General features: G+C 40.1%; 1 protein-coding gene across 7 annotated transcripts in view; it reads right to left on the bottom strand.

The window, feature by feature from the left end:
* Positions 1 to 5,544: 5,544 nt before the first annotated feature.
* Positions 5,545 to 20,026, bottom strand: part of pick1.L (protein interacting with PRKCA 1 L homeolog) — a 17,845-nt gene continuing 3,363 nt past the window's right edge. For 3 of the 7 annotated variants that reach the window (XM_018256957.2, XM_018256959.2, XM_041589447.1), the window contains 13 exons: positions 19,434 to 19,524; positions 18,596 to 18,719; positions 15,335 to 15,446; positions 14,371 to 14,499; positions 13,285 to 13,351; positions 13,116 to 13,205; positions 12,878 to 12,931; positions 12,066 to 12,128; positions 10,825 to 10,958; positions 10,560 to 10,652; positions 9,801 to 9,851; positions 9,200 to 9,344; positions 5,545 to 8,796 (listed from right to left, as the gene is read on the bottom strand). In XM_018256957.2, coding sequence (XP_018112446.1) covers positions 8,558 to 8,796; positions 9,200 to 9,344; positions 9,801 to 9,851; positions 10,560 to 10,652; positions 10,825 to 10,958; positions 12,066 to 12,128; positions 12,878 to 12,931; positions 13,116 to 13,205; positions 13,285 to 13,351; positions 14,371 to 14,499; positions 15,335 to 15,446; positions 18,596 to 18,636 — 1,218 coding nt within the window. In that variant the 5' untranslated portion in view covers positions 18,637 to 18,719; positions 19,434 to 19,524 and the 3' untranslated portion in view covers positions 5,545 to 8,557. 7 annotated transcript variants of the gene reach the window in all.

Here is a 20,026-nt window from a genome sequence, read left to right as displayed (position 1 = left end):
GTCTGTAAGAGCCCTAACATAGCTGGAAACGAACTCCCTTTACCTTTTAATACAGCATATTCTGCCTTTATGTCATGTATACAGGTATGGGACCTGTATTCCGGAATGCTCAAGACCTGGGGTTTTCCATATAACAGATCTTTCCGTAATTTCAATCTTCACACTTTACGTCTGTTAGAAAACCATGTAAACATTAAGGGGATTTTTAAAGGTCGAATTGTTTTTCCCATGAAAAATTTGGGTTTTCGAGGGTATTTTTCAGTCAAAACTTGAATTTTTGGTTTAAAAAAACTTGAAAAATTCAAGTTTTTTTTTTTTTTAAAAAGAGAGAGAGTTTTTCCGGATAAGGGATCTTTCCGTAATTTGGATTGTCATACTTTAGGTCTACTTGAAAATCATATAAATATTAAATAAACCCAATAGGCTGGTTTTGCTTCCAATAAGGATGAATTATATCTTAGTTGGGATCAAGTACAAGCTTCTGATTTATTATTACAGAGAGAAATGGGAGTCCATGAGAGATGGCCTTTTCATAATTTGGAGCTTTCTGGATAACGGGTTTCCGGATAACAGATCCCATACCTGTATTTGAGTTTTTCACCCCCACTACACTGTTTTGAGTTTTTTACATTCAGGTTGTGAGTTCATTTCAGGTCTAAAAAAGTTCACAAAGCTCTAAAATTTTACCTTTGATAAATAACCCACTAAATAAACCCAATAGGCTGCTTTTGCTTCCAATAAGGATTAATTATATCTTAGTTGGGATCAAGTACAAGCTAATGTTTTATTACTACAGAGAAAAATGAAATTGTTTTTAAAATGTTGGATTATTTGGATAAAATTGAGCCTATGGGAGATGGCTTTCCTGTAATTTGGAGCTTTCTGGATAACAGGTTTCTGGATAACAGATCCCATAGCTGTATTAGATCAGCGGTCCCCAACCTTTTTTTGCACCATGGACCAGTTTCAAGCAAGACAAGAAGAGGGGGAGAGTTGGAATGTAGATGCGTGGGAGCATTTTAGGCTTACCAAGAAACTGTCCAAACAGTATTTTGGCCCTTATCGCAATCAGTAGAAAGCTTCCTGGGCTTCGCACAGCTGTTGTCATTGCAATGGCGCATCAGGGAGCTGGGATTGCAGGTAATTAGGGTCTTTTTCATAATTTTTGCAGCTATTATAGACTGCAGCTGGGACCAGAGTGGGCCCAGTTCAGCAAAGTACACAGCCAGTCATTGGTCTCTGGCCCGGTGGTTGGGGACCCCTATATATATATTTTTTTTTAAATTCTGGTTTATTGAAAGTTTTTTATAAGCAAAACATAAATAAAAGAAAAAAGAAAAGAATTTACATTCCAGATCTTGTATTAATGTACTTGTTTTTCCTGTATCTCCCTACAGTCTACACAGCAAAACATCAATAGGAAAACTTTTCCAGCTCTGAATGTACAAGAAGCAGGAAGAAGAAAATATAAAAAGAGAAAGACAGAAAGACAGATACAGAATGAAGAATAAAGAATCTTCTAGCTAATATATATGTATTCCCAAAAAGAAATACCGCGTGGGTAGTTGTTCTGAAACCACCATGTAATCTTTTATCGAAAAGGAATGAAAATTGCTAATAAAATCTATCAGGGGGATCCCTATATCATATTATGGGGCATATTTATCAAGTTATCCAGAGTGCTCTGGACCTTGGGTTTTCCGGATAACAGATATTTCTGTAATTTGGGCCTTCATACCTTAAGTCTACTAGAAACTAATTTAAACATTAATGACCCCGATTATTAAACCTCAAATTGATCCGGTCTAGGTTTCCAAGAGAAAACTTGAAATTTGTGTGGCAAATTTTTTCGAGATTTATTATTCCCCAAAGCTGATACAAATCTGAATCTGAAAATACTCCATCTCAAACCTGTCGAGGTCATGGTTAAAGTCAATGGCAGATATCCCTGAAGTTGTTTCTTGACCTCCTGATCTGTTCTGGATAATTTGATAAAGGGGAGTTTTCAGAGCATCAGTTGTTGACTTTGTTTTAATAAAAAAAGTTAGATTATTTGAGATTATTTTAGTTTTAGTAAATAGCCCTCTAAATAAACCCAATAGGCTAGTTTTGCCTCCAATGAGGATTCATGTAAAGTTGGGAGAAGGACATTTTGAGCTTTCTGGATAACAGATCCCATACCTGTACTATAGGCACCATCTCTCCCTACTATACCTGCTATCCCACAGCCACACTGCCTTTCCAGAGACTATTATCCACTGTTACTATAGACATTATCTCTCCCTACTATACCTGCTATACCACAGTCACACTCCCTTCCCAGAGGCTATTATCCCACTGTTACCATAGGCACCATCTCTCCCTACTATACCTGTATCCCACAGTCACACTCCCTTCCCAGAGACTATTATCCCACTGTTACTATAGGCACCATCTCTCCCTACTATACCTGCTATCCCACAGTCACACTCCCTTCCCATAGACTATTATCCCACTGTTACTATAGACACCATCTCTCCCTACTATACCTGCTATCCCACAGTCACACTCCCTTCCCATAGACTATTATCCCACTGTTACTATAGACACCATCTCTCCCTACTATACCTGCTATCCCACAGTCACAGTCCCTTCCCATAGACTATTATCCACTGTTACTATAGGCACCATCTCTCCCTACTATACCTGCTATCCCACAGTCACACTCCCTTCCCAGAGACTATTATCCACTGTTACTATAGGCACCATCTCTCCCTACTATACCTGCTATCCCACAGTCACACTCCCTTCCCATAGACTATTATCCACTGTTACTATAGGCACCATCTCTCCCTACTATACCCGCTATCCCACAGTCACACTCCCTTCCCATAGACTATTATCCACTGTTACTATAGGCACCATCTCTCCCTACTATACCTGCTATCCCACAGTCACACTCCCTTCCCAGAGACTATTATCCCACTGTTACTATAGACACCATCTCTCCCTACTATACCTGCTATCCCACAGTCACAGTCCCTTCCCATAGACTATTATCCACTGTTACTATAGGCACCATCTCTCCCTACTATACCTGCTATCCCACAGTCACACTCCCTTCCCAGAGACTATTATCCCACTGTTACTATAGACACCATCTCTCCCTACTATACCTGCTATCCCACAGTCACAGCCCCTTCCCAGAGACTATTATCCACTGTTACTATAGGAACCATCTCTCCATACTAGTGATGAGCAAATTTTTTTAGCCAGCCATGGAGTCGCTGCAAAATTTCGCATTTTGCCATGTAAATAATGTAAAATTAAATAAACCCAATAGGCTGGTTCTGCTTCTGATAAAAATTAATTGTATCTTAGTTGGGATCAAGTACAAGCTACTGTTTTATTATTACAGAGAAAAAAGAAATCATTTTTAAAAATTTGGATTATTTGGATAAAATGGAATCTATGGAATATGGCCTCTCTGGAATTCTGAGCTTTCTGGATAATGGGTTTCCAGATAACAGATCCCATACCTGTACTTGAATTAATTTGGATTTGTGTTGCCTATACTGAGGATAATAGAAGGATGGAATAAACAACTTCAGAGGCAGTAATTTCAAACTGCAAGTGCTACCAAACCTAAAGGTATGAATGACCATAACAGTTTTAAATGTTTCTTGTAACTCTCCGTTATTGTAATTTGCTGCTTTTGTATATAAAATAATTATATATAAAATAATTTCAGTAAGATCGATCATTTCTGACATTTTTCTTCTTTTTCTCAGGTACTAACGAACCAGCTGGCCTAATTGAATTTCACTGAACTCCTGCCGTGCAAGTAAGGTAATTAAATGAATAAGTATTATTGTTACAGGAGCTCCATTTACTTTGAGCTGGTGCTATATAATAATATTCTCAGATAATATTATTGCTATTGGTATCTACATGGTTCTCGTTCATCCTTTTAAGTAGGGTTTATATTTGCAGTACTTATGATTTGTATCAAGTTACCAGGGTTAGGAGGAGAGGCAGTATCCCTGATATGGACTTCATAAGACTCTAAAGACTTTTTTGCACTTGGATGCTCACAATGTTCACATATGGATGAACTATGAATGAACATTAATATATCTGACCTGATTTGTATATTGTACATCTTTCTACTTTAGATTTGTCATTACCCATTTTTTACCTCATTTTTTACTATAATAAGGTCATTGGGGGAGGTTCCTGGAATGGAGGAGGAGGGTATTTAATTCCATAATCCTCTGCACACTTGAGAAAGGGCTCTGACCTGAAACCATGTAGGGGGTTATTTACTAAACTCAGAATGCTAAAATCATGAAACATTTGTGATTTTTTTTTTATATATAAAATTGAACTTTTAAAGGAGAACTAAACCCTAAAAATGAATGGGGCTAAAAATGCAAGCCTAAAGTTTCAGCTTGTCAATAGCAGCAATGATCCAGGACCTCAAACTTGTCACAGGGGGTCACCATCTTGGAAAGTGTCTGTGACACTCACATGCTCAGTGGGCTCTGAGCAGCTGTTGAGAAGCTAAGCTTAGGGGTCGTCACTAATTATCCAGCAGAAAATGAGGTTGGTCTGTAATATAAGCTGATGCTACAGGGCTGATTATTAAATTCTGATGCTAATTGCACTGGTTTCTGTGCTGCCATGTAGTAATTATCTGTATTAATTACTAATCAGCCTTATATTGTGTATATTTATATTCTATATTTACTGTATATTTTGAGTGGGTCCCTAAGCTCAGTAAGTGACAGCAGCACAGAGCATGTGCAGTGAATCAGCAGAAAAGAAAATGGGGAGCTACTGGGGCATCTTTGGAGACACAGATCTTTACTGCTAAAGGATTGTGATTGCCTTGGGCTGGTACAGAAGCTCAAAACATAATGACATTACTGGCCAGGCAAGTACATATAAATGAAGGCTGAACACAGCAAAGCCGATGGCAAACACATTATAATACAAAACAGAGACTCCAGCTTCAAAGAAAACCTTTTCTGATCTATAAGATTACATTTAACATGTAGAATATCCATTATTAGTGTAATTAGTCCTTTCATTTACAGGAGAAGGTGTGGTTCACCTTTCAGTTAACTTTTAGTATGTTATAGAATGGCTAGTACTAAGCAACTTTGCAATTGGTCTTCAGTTTTTGCCTGGTCTTTTTACTATTTGCCTTCTTCTTCCAACTCTTTCAAGCTTTCAAATGGGGGTCACTGACCCCATCTATAAAACAGTATTTATGCTTCTTTATTATTATTACTCATCTTTCTATTCAGATCCTCTCCTATTCATATTCCTGTCTCTTATTCAAATCAATGCATGGTTGCTAAGGTTATTTGGACCCTGGCAACCAGATTGCTGAAACTGCAACCAGCAGGCCCAGATTTGTGGCAAGGCCACAAAGGGCCAGGCCTAGGGTTGCAAATTTGAGGGGCTGCATGCCACCCAGCTGCATCTAGAGATGTATTGTGAACCGCACGCGCTCGCACGCTCGTGGGGGTTGGATTTGCGCAAGTTCGCCGGCAGGCACTAGGGCCTGGTGGCCAGCGCATGCGACCGAAGGGGGCGTGGGAACGAGGGGGCTAGGACCTAGGCGGTCTAGGGGCAGTAAAAACGGAAATCCAGCCCTGGCAACCAGGAGAGGTGCTGAATAAAAAGGCTAAATAACTCCAAAATCACAAATAATAAAAAAAGAAAAGCAACTGCAAATTGTCTCAGAATAACACTCTCTACATCATATTTATTTAATTTAAAGGTTTTGCTTTGGAGACACCAGAAAATAATTTTTTTTCCCATTGCCAAATCCTCTGTAATAAATCAGAGCCTGTCAACTTTTATTTTCCTTCTGAATAAAACAAAGATAGCGTGGAGTAAGCATAATCGTTTCAATACCTCCCTCCCCACCACCAAGCACCCCAAAGCTGCATACTTAATCCAGGCGAATGAAACGTTTCATTGGATAAAAGTGGGGGGCTGTAAGAGCCCCATGATCAGAAATGAGATGAATGCTATTATCAGTACAAGTGTGCAGCCTGCTATTTCTAGATTAGATTAGCAGAGAATGTACAATGTCCTTTTGCTCTTGCCAACTCTGAGCCATGAATATACCATTTGCTATACATATACAGTCGCACCCTTCTATACATCTTTACAACATCCTACAAGATTTTGAACTTTGTACATCCCATTTTAAATAGTTATTTTTTTCAATAAATACACACAAATAATCTGGGTAATTAGATCAGGTGCAGACAATTATTTTGTCCCTTTGGTCAGGCGCTGCTGCTTTATGGCACCTTGTATCTAGGGATGCCCTGAATCCACTATTTTGGATTCGGCAAAACCCCCCGAATCCTACGCAAAAGATTTGGCTGAATACTGAACCGAATCCGAATATGCAAATTAAGGGTGGGAAGTGGAAAACATTTGCAAATTAGGATTTGGTTCGGCCAGGCAGAAAGATTTGGCCGAATCTAAATCGTACTGAAAAAGGCTGAATCCCGAACCAAATCCTGGATTCAGTGCATCCCACAGGCACACTAGTAGCAGAATAAAAATCGATATAACAATCAGTGCCGGACTGTAGCAGAATAAACTCATCAGAAATAAAACATCTATATGGTTCTGTTGCAGGCACCTGTCTTCATTCCTTCAAAAATAGCAGCTGTACCCACAAGCACTGAGCTCTGATCACCATGCAGGACTTTCCAGTGTTTCTCCACAACTGGTTCAATTAATCCACAATGATGGAGACTTAAATGATGGAGACTTTATGATGGAGACAATGATGGAGACTTTACGATAACTTTTAGTTTGTTGTAGAATGGCTAATTCTAAGCAACTTTTCAATTCGTCTTTATAATTTTATTTTTTTTTATACTTTTTGAATTTTCTTCCTTTTTCTTTTGAGTCTTTCCAACTTTCAAATGGGGGTCACTGACCCCATCTAAAAAAAACAAATGTTCTGTAAGGCTATAAATGTATTTATTTTTACAGGTCCTCTACTATTCATATTCTAGTCTCATATTGAAATCAGTGGTTGCTCAGGATCGGACTGGCCCAGCGGGACACCGGGAAAAAACCTGTTGGGCCCCGGCTCTCATGGGCCCGCCGGCCAGATGCTTGACAAAGGAGATCACCCCGAAACGTTGCATCACGCAAATAAAAATACAGCAAGGGTTATCCCTGCTTGCAACTAAAGACCTGTGTGCCGGTGGAATTATTCGTCCCGCCAGCCAGACCCCCTCTCCCGATTTACTGGTCCTACTAAAAAATAAAAAAATATACGGTGCCATGCAGTAACGTTCGTGCATGTGTGCCACAGTAGTGGGATCAGGGGGTCCGGAGGGGGGCCCTGGACAGTAGTCCCGTTGGGCCCCCCAGTCCAACCCTTTGGTTGCTAGAGTATTATGGACCCTAGAAATCAGATTGCTGAAATAGCAAACTGGAGAGCTGCTGAATAAAAATCAAAATAACTCCTAAACCATAAATAATAAAAAATGAAAACCAAATGCAAATTGTCTCAGAATATCACTCTCTACATCATACTAAAAGTTAACTCAAAGGTGAACAACCCCCTTTAAGATTGTCGTAAACAATCTTTACTCTCCAGACCAAGTTAGTAATTTAATATCCAATGTATAGGACACCCTGTACAACCAATATCTGGCAGGTCACAAATCCTTTTGGGAAAGGATAGTATTATAATAGTTCTCCCTATATCACCAGTATAAGGAGGCCAAATAATCAGATCATACCAACTTTACCCAGAGCATTGGCAGACAAATTAGGGGAAGATCCACTCATTAGGCAACACCAGCAAACAGGCACATCTAAAGATGTATGACTAGCTTAATACGGGGGGTGTTGGGGGGATACATCAAGTACCCCGTGTTCAGTGCTGCTCACAACCCACGTGGGGACAGAGCCAAAGGATGACTTGGACTAATTATTATATACCTCGCAATTGAATAAACTGCAATGCAACAAAACACAACCACAGCACAGGCCTCATGGGTGCATAAAAGGCCCAGGAACATACAAAAGCAGTAACACAGGACAAACGTCTGCGTGATGTAAGGAATGTTTGAGCTAAATTAGATCTGCACAACTTTATGGGACCCCTCTTCCATATAACTGAACCAGTGATGCAGAGGGAACAGTTCATATAGGAAATAAGTCTTAACCATGTAACAGTTTGCTCAAGAAGAAGCAACTCTAAAACTTATCGACTGTGGAAATGAAGCCTTAATTCAAAGAGAAATAAAGTGAATGATGAAAGTTGGAAGTGAGTATACTGCAAAAGCAGGCACAATGTGCAGGATCTTTTCAAGCATTAACTGAAACGACTTCATTACAGAAGATTCCTTCTCATACGGATGACTCCGCTCCAGTTTAGGGGTCGTGCCCTACACCTCCGCAGATCATCACTTAATATTCAGTGAATGCTTTACCACTGCACTTGCAAAAGGCAGAACAATAAAAACAAATAATATAAACTTGATATCAAGTCTCCTTCATTTTCCAATGACAAAACAAATGTCTATGCATCATCAATCAGTTTCTCCCCATTCTCTTCCTCCTTTCTCTTCTCAGTCTGATCTTCTTCCTCCTCGTCTGTTCCGTCTGTAAAGGTTTCTCCTTGACCACAGGCCAGAGTTGTTTTGGCTAAGTCCACCTCAATCGGGAAGATGTCCGCTTCTTTGAGTACTGCATAGCACTGGTCATTGTACTTGGACATGGTTGAAACAAACCGTTGCAGCTGGAACACAATATCTTGCACTGTAAAGAATGAAATCAGTGTGAGTCAATTCTTAAAATTAATTACAATGTAATCACCTGGCAATAAGTGCAGCTAAGAAACCATCTTATTTTCTGGGTCATTAAGTCATCTGGTAATCTTAATTTAAAGGTAAAATCCTCTTTTCAATTAAAACCTTTAATACAATTTTCAATGTCAACTACTTCTTTGGTCACATAAAATCTGCCTATATTAAAACCTGTCCCTAAATCTATGGTAAGAGTTGGTCATGTCCCAAGAGAAAAAGGTGGACATTTTGATGTCTGAGAGTTTTCCATCGTCAGGATCCAGTCCAGCACTGGCGACCTTCAGCCAAATGGCTCCGGCTGTAGGTTTTACATTACTGGTCTTTATAGTAGTAGTTGGGCTCTTCTATACACTCACCATGCTTTTGGTCAAGCAGTTCAATCTTCTCTAGGACATCTTTCCTCATCTTTGCAAAGCGCGTACGTGCTTCTTGCCGGCACCTCAGGATTAACCGATATTCATAGTTCCCAGTACCAACACGATACAATGGTTCTCCCAAGGCCTGTAGAAAAAGAAACGAGTTACATTACAGACCGAGGTTTAGGGAGGAATACACTTAAGGTTAGGAAGTTATGGTGACTTTAGTTATGTTCAGGATGCCATGCCTAAAGGTGGCCATGCATGGGCAGATCCGCTCGTTCTGAGAGGTTGCCAAAAAGTGGATATGCCTACCTTGAGTGGGTGATATCGGGCTGATCCAACCATGGTCCCTAGGCCAGGAATGCAGGGGGTAGGATTGAGGGCCGCATCAATGAACCAATACGGTCCTCAATCCAAAAGGGAAATATAAGCCTGCCTGATGGCCATAAACAATCAGGAAAGCCCGTTGGAGGGCCCCATACACTGGCCAATAAGCTGCCGGCAACTTTTATCGGACCGTGCTTTAGGCTAGTGTCATACCAGCCTGAAAAACATGTGCCCTCAAAAGAAAATATAGTTAACTGTAACCAATACTTACAATGCTGCTGTATTCTTCATCATCCATTTCCTTCACCTTTAAGCAGTATGACTGAAATTAAAAAAAAAAAATGTATATAATTTAAATACACTGTTCCATCCTCCTTATTATCTTCTGACTAATCCCAGGTCTGAATAGATACACCAGCATAAAAGCCTAAGAAAATATCACTCAAATTCAAAAAGATAAAGAAAAAAATACACAAGAGGCGACAGTCTGTAAATAAGTATTGCCATATCAACATAATAGTAACATAATGGTAACATAATGCTTTGCTTGGCTTTGTGACTGGCACTGATAAAAGAAGTGGTAAAGCACTGCATAGACTCCTACTAACTTTTTGTTTTTTTACAACTTTTTTTTTATTTAAGGCGATAAGCTGTTTGTCCTGTTTGTCTCTGTAGACAAACAGGAGGATGGTCAAGCAAGTCAATTGGCTACAAATTAGGGATGCACCAAATCCAGGATTCGGTTCGGGATTTGTCCTTTTTCAGCAGGATTCAGTCGAATCCTTCTGCCAAGCCGAAGCGAATCTGTATGCAAATTAGGGGCGGGAGGAAAATTGCGTGTCTTTTTGTAACAAAACAAGGAAGTAAAAAAATGTTCCCCTTCCCACCTCTAATTAGGTTTCGGTTCGGTATTCTGCCGAGTCTTTCGCAAAGGCTTCGGGGGTTCGGCCGAATCCAAAATAGTGGATTCGGTGCATCCCTACTACAAATCACTCATGTGCAATAGAGAAGTGCCACCCTTCTGACTTACCAGATATTCAAATTTTACATCAAGGTATTTCCGGATGGTGAGCCTGGTGTCAGGAATTGCTTTATTAAGGTAAGTGTTTAAGTCGTTCAGCATCTGTTGGGAGAGACAGAAAACTCAGAGCTGCCGGTATAATGTAATGCCCTTCTGCACAGAGCAGTCTGTAGCTTTGCATGATACAAATTCTTCCATAGACTGACACTGTTTGGAATGTCATTTATTAGAGCAGGCGAATAGCAGCATGTGTCCAGCTAATCACGGCTCATACCGGTTTAATGGTCTTTAGAAGGCCAATCCCAAACTTTTCAATGCTACGATGTGCATCTGCAAACTTGACGAAAGCCTCACTTGCAGCTGGCTGCGGTTCCCTCACTCCAATGACAGAGAACACATCCCCAAAAGCTGCAGCAAAGAGATTTCAGATAATGTTAGATGTGCGCAGAGCTGAGCATTGAGAAATAACGGATCACAAAGCCAACAAAACAATTACATGGAAGTTATTACTTTTGAGTTGTACACAGACCTTTTCTAAGCAACTGATTTTTATTATTTATGTTGCATGTGTTTCGATGTATTAGCCTTAAAATTTCTGTTCTTGATATGTTTCCGCTACTGAATGCTGTAGATCCTTCAAAAGATGTTTGGCTCTTCTCTTAAGGCCCTGGCCACACACAAGGTTTGCTCTGCTTCTCTCTGGCTGCGTTTTTAGGAAGGCGAAGAAAAGTGGATCCACTCTCTTCCGCTTCTCTGTGTAGCTGCACTCAGGCAGAAGATGTGCCAGTTGATGTACTTTTATTTTAGTCTCCGCTACTGAATGCTGTAGATCCTTCAAAAGATGTTTGGCTCTTCTCTTAAGGCCCTGGCCAAACACAGGGTTTGCTCTGCTTCTCTCTACCTGCACTCAGGCAGAAGCTGTGCCAGTCAGTGCACCTAAACAGAGCTGTGGAAAAATAGCAGAGAGAAGCGGAGCCAAAGCTCTGTGAGACCAGGGCCTAAAGCTGGCCATAGACTCAAAGATCCGCTCGTTTGGCGTCATCGCCAAACGAGCGGATCTTTCCCTGATATGCCACTAACGGCATGGCTATATCTGGGGTATTTCGTATGGCCGAACGATCGAATTACGATACGCCAAGGGGCTTCGACGGGTCGGTCGGTTAAAAATCAAACCTTCCCAATCAGATCAGCCTACCCCTGCACCCAGAAGCCACAGCTTCAGCACCAACGCAGGCACACAGAGCAGTTTTCACCACCAAAATGCACACTCAAGTGTTTGGGGTGGGATTATCCAGAAAACATAGCAGATATTTTAATGGTTTGCTGGTGGAGAACAATTGTCAGGCAATAGTTTGTTACCAGTGTAAATGTAGAGTTTTGAGAACTGATTTTAATTTTCTGCAAACAGCATACTTTAGTTTTTTTGTTTTGTTTTTTTTTTACATAAAACCATTTGACATTTAAAAAAAGTCATTCATTCCCCCCTCCCCCCAAATAAGTCAAATAAAATATTACCTCTGTGTGTCTGAGAAAGCTCAAAAAAGGCTCTTAAGAGGCGCTTGGTGTGCTCCATCATACCTTGTGGATAAATGGATACCGTTCAATGTCAAAAACAGAAATCACTCAGGTTTCATTAAAGGTGCAGTGACAAAACTGGATGCATTGTATAACTTATTTAACAATGTACAGAGAGGTATGCAAACTAAAAGACCTAAGCAACACAGATGTCTATGCAGTTCAAGGGTAGTGTCAGATGAGCAGTTTTCCTGCTGGGTATAAAGGGCCAATCCATCTAAAAACTGATTTTAGTAAGATGTGGATACTAGCATTTGTTCTCTTTGCTTTACACCTCTTAGGTTTGGAATTTAAATGTGTGCTAAGGCTAAATTACCCTAGCAACCAGGCAGCTGTCTGGAAGTCAGAATTGAATTCAACCAGAAAATGCCATTAAAGGAGAATTCAACCGGTTTCCAAAAAAACCCTAGTTAGTGGCATTTGCTCAGGGGGCAGGTAGGCTGGGGGGGGGGGGTTATTAAACTACGGGATGATTTCTCCTTTAAAAACAGAGGAAGTTGGAGTCGGAGGTACCATAAAATAAGGAGTTGGGAGTCAAAGTATTTATGTAACAACTCCACAGTCTTGCCTCCTACCCCCAAGACTAGAGCCCAACTCTTGCAGCATTTAATACTAGAGATGTACAAGAAGAGCAAGTCCCAGTTAGTAGTGTCCCCCCAGGCAATAGCAGACATGTGACACTTGCCTAACACAGAATACACATGGCATTGCACTGGATAAACAGGTTCTTGGCGTGCCAGCAATCATCTTACCTCTATAAAATTCCCCAGTTTTTTCAAGTTCTTCCAGTTTTTTGACTAAACCATCTAAAGAGAAAAAAAAATGAATAATGAACTGTATTCAGTCAGTATACATTCAACTGTGGAAAAGATCTACTGGAGAAAGCAATCACTTTGGCCCCAGTAAGTCAAGAAAGGGCAGATGTCTGATAATGTTTTAAGGCACATTGGATCAAAGTGACAATGCACTGCTACAGAAAACAGAATTTACCATTACACAGGATGGCCCGACTCAAACCCAGTGCATCTGCCGCGCCCGAGCTCATGTTTTCCACCAGCCGGTGCTTTACCTTCTTTAGGACTAAAAAGACACAAAGATAAGTAACACGCAGATCTCAGGGGGAAATAATAGAGGGAGCATAAGAAGTATATCTTTTTACCAATATCCAGAGACTTCCCTTGCTTGGGATCAGCTTGTAACTTGTTGTAGTGAATAATCACTTCTCCCTAAAAATAACAGAGTTAATAGATGATTATCCTAGATTGCCGTTTCTAATTAAAAGGTGTACCAGTCAACAAAACATGAAATGTAAAATTTAAAAACCTGTAACCCACTACAACCAATCAGCAGGCAGATTTCAGATTTTACTGGTTTCATGAACTGAGAATAATAACAGAATATAACCAATTGGCAAACAGAGCTAACACTTATTGCTGCACACCTTCCAATACTACACCACAGCAAATACACAGTTTGTACTAAGTAGGTACACTGTTTTTAGCACATTTGCTCCTGACTGTTGACATTTGTTGAGCGATTCTTGTGTTCTTGTGCATCTCAATAATGAAATAGTGCCAGAGATTCTCCATTGGATTAAGGCTGTTTGGACATCATGTGCTAAGGTTGCTTTTCATCAGCGGGGGGAAAAATGCCATAACTGACAGAGTTCAACACTTCTGGGAAACTCACTTGCATATTGGGATGTTAATCCTTGGTTAAATCATCTTTAACAACAATTAGAGGCATTGGGGCAGGTCACTGCCAATTTAACAAAAACTGCTTAAGCTCAGTGGATTCCTTGTGGGATGCTGACAGATAAATATTCAACTCATGACAAACATTTTGAGAAGGATTTTGGCTGCGTTACTAAAGGTCAGTGACATTGCTTTGGACTTGTTCCAGAGCTTCCTTGCAGAGGAGAGAAAGTTTCTTTTAACAGTTTGAAGATCAAGCCTTGAATGTTAAGGTGGCCATAGACGTAACAATCACGATCCTTCCAGGAAAGAATGTTCATTTCAATACACATGTGTAGAGCTGAATCGTCAGATAAAAACAATTCTATCTGTATCAATCAATTCAGCACTAACAATGGACAATGTTCGGGGGGGCCTTCTGACAATATAGGTTGGCTCATCTCCCGCCATATACGTACTGAATATCGTCCGAAAATTAGTTTTGTATGATAATATCGGTGCGTGTATGGATATGGGCACTAAGCACTTGCAAAAAGCAAGCCAGATCTCACCTTTACATTCTGAATCATCTTTGCCACTTCTACTTTGGTTTTGCCTTTAACAGATTTGGAATTCACACCAGTTATTTCATCTCCTGCTGCGATGGTGCCATCTAAGGCAGCTGGGGTGTTGTCAAATACCTGTGAGATGAGTTTAGAAAGTTAAAAACATTAAAGACATGTGTAAATAGGGAATCAGGGCCTCATAAAAGCATTTTGCCACATTTCTTTCAGAATAACAGCCTAACTGCTGCACAAAATCCTGCATAAGATCATAAGGCAATAAAGAAATGTGGGTGCAAAATTTGTGCCTGGGTGTGGAGGTTAAGCTATAGGTGCATGACAACATCATTGTACTTGACTAGATGAGTGAAAAAAACCAAAACAGCACGAATAGGCATTATGCACAAAGGAAGCTCTGTATGTTACACCTAGTAAGTGGCAGATGGAGGTTCAGGTTCCACTTTTGCACCCTGCGATTTACTCACTTTTAAGTGAAACTGCACACTTGCAAGCACTTACTAAATTGTGTTTCATCTAATGTAACATGTAGTGGTAACATTTTTGTAGTACCACTTATCACCATAAATCTCTTCCATAGTGTGCCAAAGGACAATGCCACAGACTAATATTTGTACTACTTTATAATGCATGAAAAACCACTGGCAACAGATTTATTATCATTGGCACTAAAGTTCCCTTGAGTGTCAACATTCTATAACTCCCAAGGGCTTTTTTTTTTTTTTAAATCTGTCTGATCAATATCTGACTGATTTTCGGCCACATAATGGTCTGGCACGCCCAATGGAGGGCCCCCATACAGAGGCAAGTAATCCTTTAGTTCAAAGGGACTGAATACTGGCTTTTATAGACCCTTGTATGGCTACCTTTATTCATCTTTTAAATGGATGCACTAAGAAAACATATGTTATAATGAATTAGAATTAAGAAAAGGCATACTTAAAGCTGTACGAACCTGCACTATATACAAGCAGGGGCAGTGCTGGGCTCCACCGCCTATGCTGATCCCAATCACATTCTGAGAGTCCTTTTTGAGGGTTACTGTCCCAGGGACTGTTGGGATCCCACTGAAATGAAGAAAGGAATACAGTGTAAAATTGAACAAAAACAAGTTAAAGGGGATGTTCACCTTTGAGTTAACTTTTAATATGGTATAGAGAGTGATATTCTGAGACCATTTGCTATTTGTTTTTTTATAACTTGTAGTTATTTAGCGTTTTATTCAGCAGCTGTCCAGTTTGGAATTTCAGCAATCTGGTTGCTACAGTCTAAATTACCCTTGCAACCATGCATTCATTTTAATAAGAGACTGGGATATGAATAGAAGGGGCCCTGAAAAGAAAACTAGCAGTAGCAAAAACTAGCAGTAACAGTAAATGTGTAGCTTTAGAGAGGATTTGTAAAACTCTCAGGGGGTCAGTGACCCCCTGAGAGTTGAAAAGAGTCAGAAGAAGAAGGCAAAGAATTAAAAGCTATAAAAAAATAAATAATGAAGATCAAATGAAAAGTTGCTTAGAAATGGCTATTCTATTACATACTAAAAGGTAGCTTAAAGGTGAACCACCCCTTTAGGTGCAGAGCACCTTTCAGCAAGTCAGCCTAAAGGGTTATTATGGTAGGACCAATATCTTGATAATCTATATGGCTTCTTTAAATTTTTAGATCTTACTCACTAAGGGCAGAGACAGACGCTCAGATCCGGGGAGATTAGTCTCCCAGCGACAAATCTCCTCATCTTCGGGGTTACTAATCTCCTCACGAACTGCCTCCCACTGGCTAGAATGTAAATCGCCGGAGGGATGGCAATCGGTGCTCTTAAAGGGTTATTATGGTAGGACAAATATCTTGATAATCGATATGGCCTCTTTAATTTTTTAGATCTTACATACTAAAGACAGACGCTCAGATTCGGGGAGATTAGTCGCCCAGCGACAAATCTCCTCTTCTCTTCTCCATCCCCATTTTATTGAATTGCGTTTATGGAAACGATCCCCTACTTTGAACATTCGTGTTCCATTGCACACCCACCCATCTCGTCTTAGGGCCATTGCCGTTATTCAGTTGAGATTTAGAAAACGCAAAGCTTGATCCAGAAAATCCTATAAAGTGAAAATATATATTTTTTTTTAAATGAAAAAAAGTCATGGTTTAAAAACAAATGATGGAAAAGTTCCAACAAAGTGTGTCTTAGGGTTAAATGGGTTGTGTTTTTTTTTTGTGTTAGTGGCCCTTGAACGTGTACTGGTGCAGGGTGTTCTCAGGTGAGTGAAAAGGGAAAATCACACGGCAGGCCCATAAAAACCTTAGATTTCTCATGGCAGACATCATTTGGTATACAGGTATGGGACCTGTTATCCAGAATGCTTTGGGACCTGGCTCTTTCTGTAATTTGGATCGTCATACTTTAGGTCCACTAGAAAATCATTTAAACATTAAATGAACCCAACAGGCTGGTTCTGCTTCCAATAAGGATTAATTATATCTTAGTTGGGATCAAGTACAATCTACTGTTTTATTATTACAAATAAAAAGGAAATCATTTTTAAAAATTTGTATTATTTGGATAATATGGAGTCTATGGGAGACGCCCTTTCCATAATTCGGAGCTTTCTGGATAAAGGTTTCTGGATAACGGATCCCATACCATATGATTTGGATCAGATATTGCTGGGAAATTGAGTTAGTCCTGTTAATTGCAAAGTGTGAGGTGAAATGAACTGTGGGAAAGAGTAGGGATGGGCGAATTTTTTCGCCTTGTTTCGCAGAAAAAATGATGCCCATAGACTTGTATGATGTTGTGCGTCAAAATAAAAAGACGCACGTCAAAAAAATTGTCGCGCGACAACAAATTTTTGACGCACATAGAGTTTAATGGGCGTCAGCGACATTACGCCCGGCGGCGAGTTTTTGGCGAAACGAAACGGGTCAAATTCGCCCATCCCTAGGAAAGAGACATTACCCAGTGTTTGCAATGTACATTCATTATTTTTTTAATGCCAAGATATTAAAGGATATATGTATCGTTAACCTGAATGAATTTTGTTACAACAGCGCCACCTGCTGGTCATTTTCCGACCACCAAATAGTCAAGGAAGTTGTCAGGAGAAAGAAAGAGGCTGCTCTGATGTTCTTCTGCTTAGGAAAAAAAAATAGAAATCTTTCTCAACTCTTTCCTAAGCAGAAGAACATTAGAGCAGCCTCTTTCTTTCTCCTGACAACTTCATTGACTACTTGGTGCTCAGAATGGTCAGAAAATGACCAGCAGGTGGTGCTGCTGTAACAAAATGAATTCATGCTAACACTACATTTATCCTTTAATATCTTGGAATTGAAAAAAAAAAAAATAATGAATGTACATTGCAAAAGTGCTTAGAATAGCACCCTCTGTTTTACATTCACTTATTTTAAAGGTTTACTTAGGATCAAATGAAAGGTACTGTTTTATTATTGCAGAGAAAAAGGAAAGCTTAAAAAAACATTATTTGCTTGAACTCTACAGTATGTGAGATGGCCTTCCTGTAATCTGGAGCTTTCTGGATATAGGGTTTCCAGATAAATAGTCCCATACCTGTACTACATAACAAATGCATATTATACATATACATATTATACACAGGATTCGTTATTACAAATGGCTTGAGGGCTCAGTAAATGAATGTGGCACAGAAACACCACTTGACTATCATCCAGGCAGCAATGCTTATTTGGCATTTTACATGTGTATGTTGCTCATGGATGAAAAAGATTGGGGATCCCTGGTATTGCCTTATATAAAAAGGGAGTCATTGTGTAGTCTGCACAAAACATACTAATGACCACACAAGTGTCGCTCTTATAATAGGACACATAGAACAAAAGGTTTCACTCAGTTAGTACAGGTATGGGACCGGTTATTCAGAATTCTCGGGACCTGGGGTTTTCCAGATAATGGATATTTCTGTAATTTGGATCTTCATACCTTAAGTCTAATAGAAAATCATGTAAACATTAAATAAACCCAATAGGCTGGTTTTGCTTCCAATAAGGATTAATTATATCTTAGTTGGGATCAAGTACAAGTTACTGTTTTATTATTACAGAGAAAAAGGGAATCATTTTTAAAAATTTGGATTATTTGGATAAAATGGAGTCTATGGGAGACGACCTTTCCTTAATTCGGAGCTTTCTGGATAACGGATCCCATACCTGTAATGTTATTTTAACCAATTCCACTCACAGTTTGTCCTCTTCGTAGTCATAATCCAGATCAGAAAACATCTTAGAAACGGCCGCTTACAAACGCTCTCCTGAATCTTTGGATTCCGCTTTTTGTATTCCCTCTTCTCCTGCCGAATAGTAAACTGTGGAGGGAAAAAACAATTATACGTCAGCAACTCAATAACAAACAATTAACCCCCTGAATACCTCAAATGGACAATGGACTGTTGAAAAACATTGTGTTTGGTCCTATGTATGGAAGCAAAAAGTGATCACTGCGAGTCCACTTGATGAAAAGTTAAAGGCGAACAAAACCCTTTTGCAAAAAACCCCGCACCCCCCACCCCAGGTAGACCCCCCTCCCTCCTTCCCCCAGGCTAACAACCCCCCCCCCCCCGGGGAAATGCCCCATACTCCATACTTACCCCTTGGCGCAGATTCTTCCAGCGAAGTTCCACGCATCCATCTTCCGTGTCCTCGGTAAACTGACTGGGAGATTAGCAATTACCGTGTAATTCCACGCATGCTCAGTTGTCACAAACCGGCAAACTGCTCCAACTGCGCATGCGCAGATATACCGATCTCCCAGTCAGCTTACAGAGGACGCGGAAGACAGACGCGTGGAAATTCACTGGAAGAATCTGTGCCGAGGGGTAAATATGGAGTATGAAGCATTTCCCGGGGGGGGGGTAGTTAGCCTGGGGGAGGAGGGAGGGGGGGTCTACGTGGGGTGTGGGGTACAGGGTTTTTAGCAAAAGGGTTTCCTTCTCCTTTAAAGGCGAACCATCCCTTTAATGAGAAATGAATAACCAACAGATAAACATTTTGTTTAGTTGGGGTGATGAATGTAAACTCACACAGCCGTATTCTTGTTCTGCAAGCTGGAGTGTAGCCTGTTGGGTGGCTAACTCATAAACATTCGTTTAAATACTTGCATCCTGGAAGTGTCTGAGAGGGTAACGCCAAACACAGTTGAAGTACAACATCACCAGGTCCGCATAAAAAAAGAAGAAGAAAAGAAACAAGAATAATGAGCCGCCTATCCAAAAAGGCACAATAGCCAACAGCATTTATACAGTAGGTAAACGTACATTTAAACATATAAATAATTAACTGTGATATCACATATGTTTCTTCCAACCATCTGGGCACATATTTTCTATTTGAAACTCATATGGGTGGAAGATGCAGCTGAATATAAAAATAATGGATTAATTGCATCTCTACTTCCCAGGGGCTGGGTAGGGCATCTGCAGATGAAGAAGTCACTGCTGCTCAGCTATTTGTACAGCTGGTTAAATCACTCAGTCGGAAATGCACACAGCGGTTAACTGTTTATTATGGTCACTTTAGGACAGATGTGAATATACAGTGGGTAATGCAGCACAGGCACAGTTATTTGGGATATTGACTATTTAGCCTAATTTACCTTCTATTTCCATTCCCCTTA

The sequence above is a fragment of the Xenopus laevis genome, chromosome 4L, assembly GCF_017654675.1.
Source record: "Xenopus laevis strain J_2021 chromosome 4L, Xenopus_laevis_v10.1, whole genome shotgun sequence".
In the NCBI taxonomy this organism is placed as follows: Eukaryota; Metazoa; Chordata; class Amphibia; order Anura; family Pipidae; genus Xenopus; species Xenopus laevis.
The sequence above is the reverse complement of the archived record's forward strand: the minus strand, read 5'-3'. Positions and strand labels throughout refer to the sequence as shown.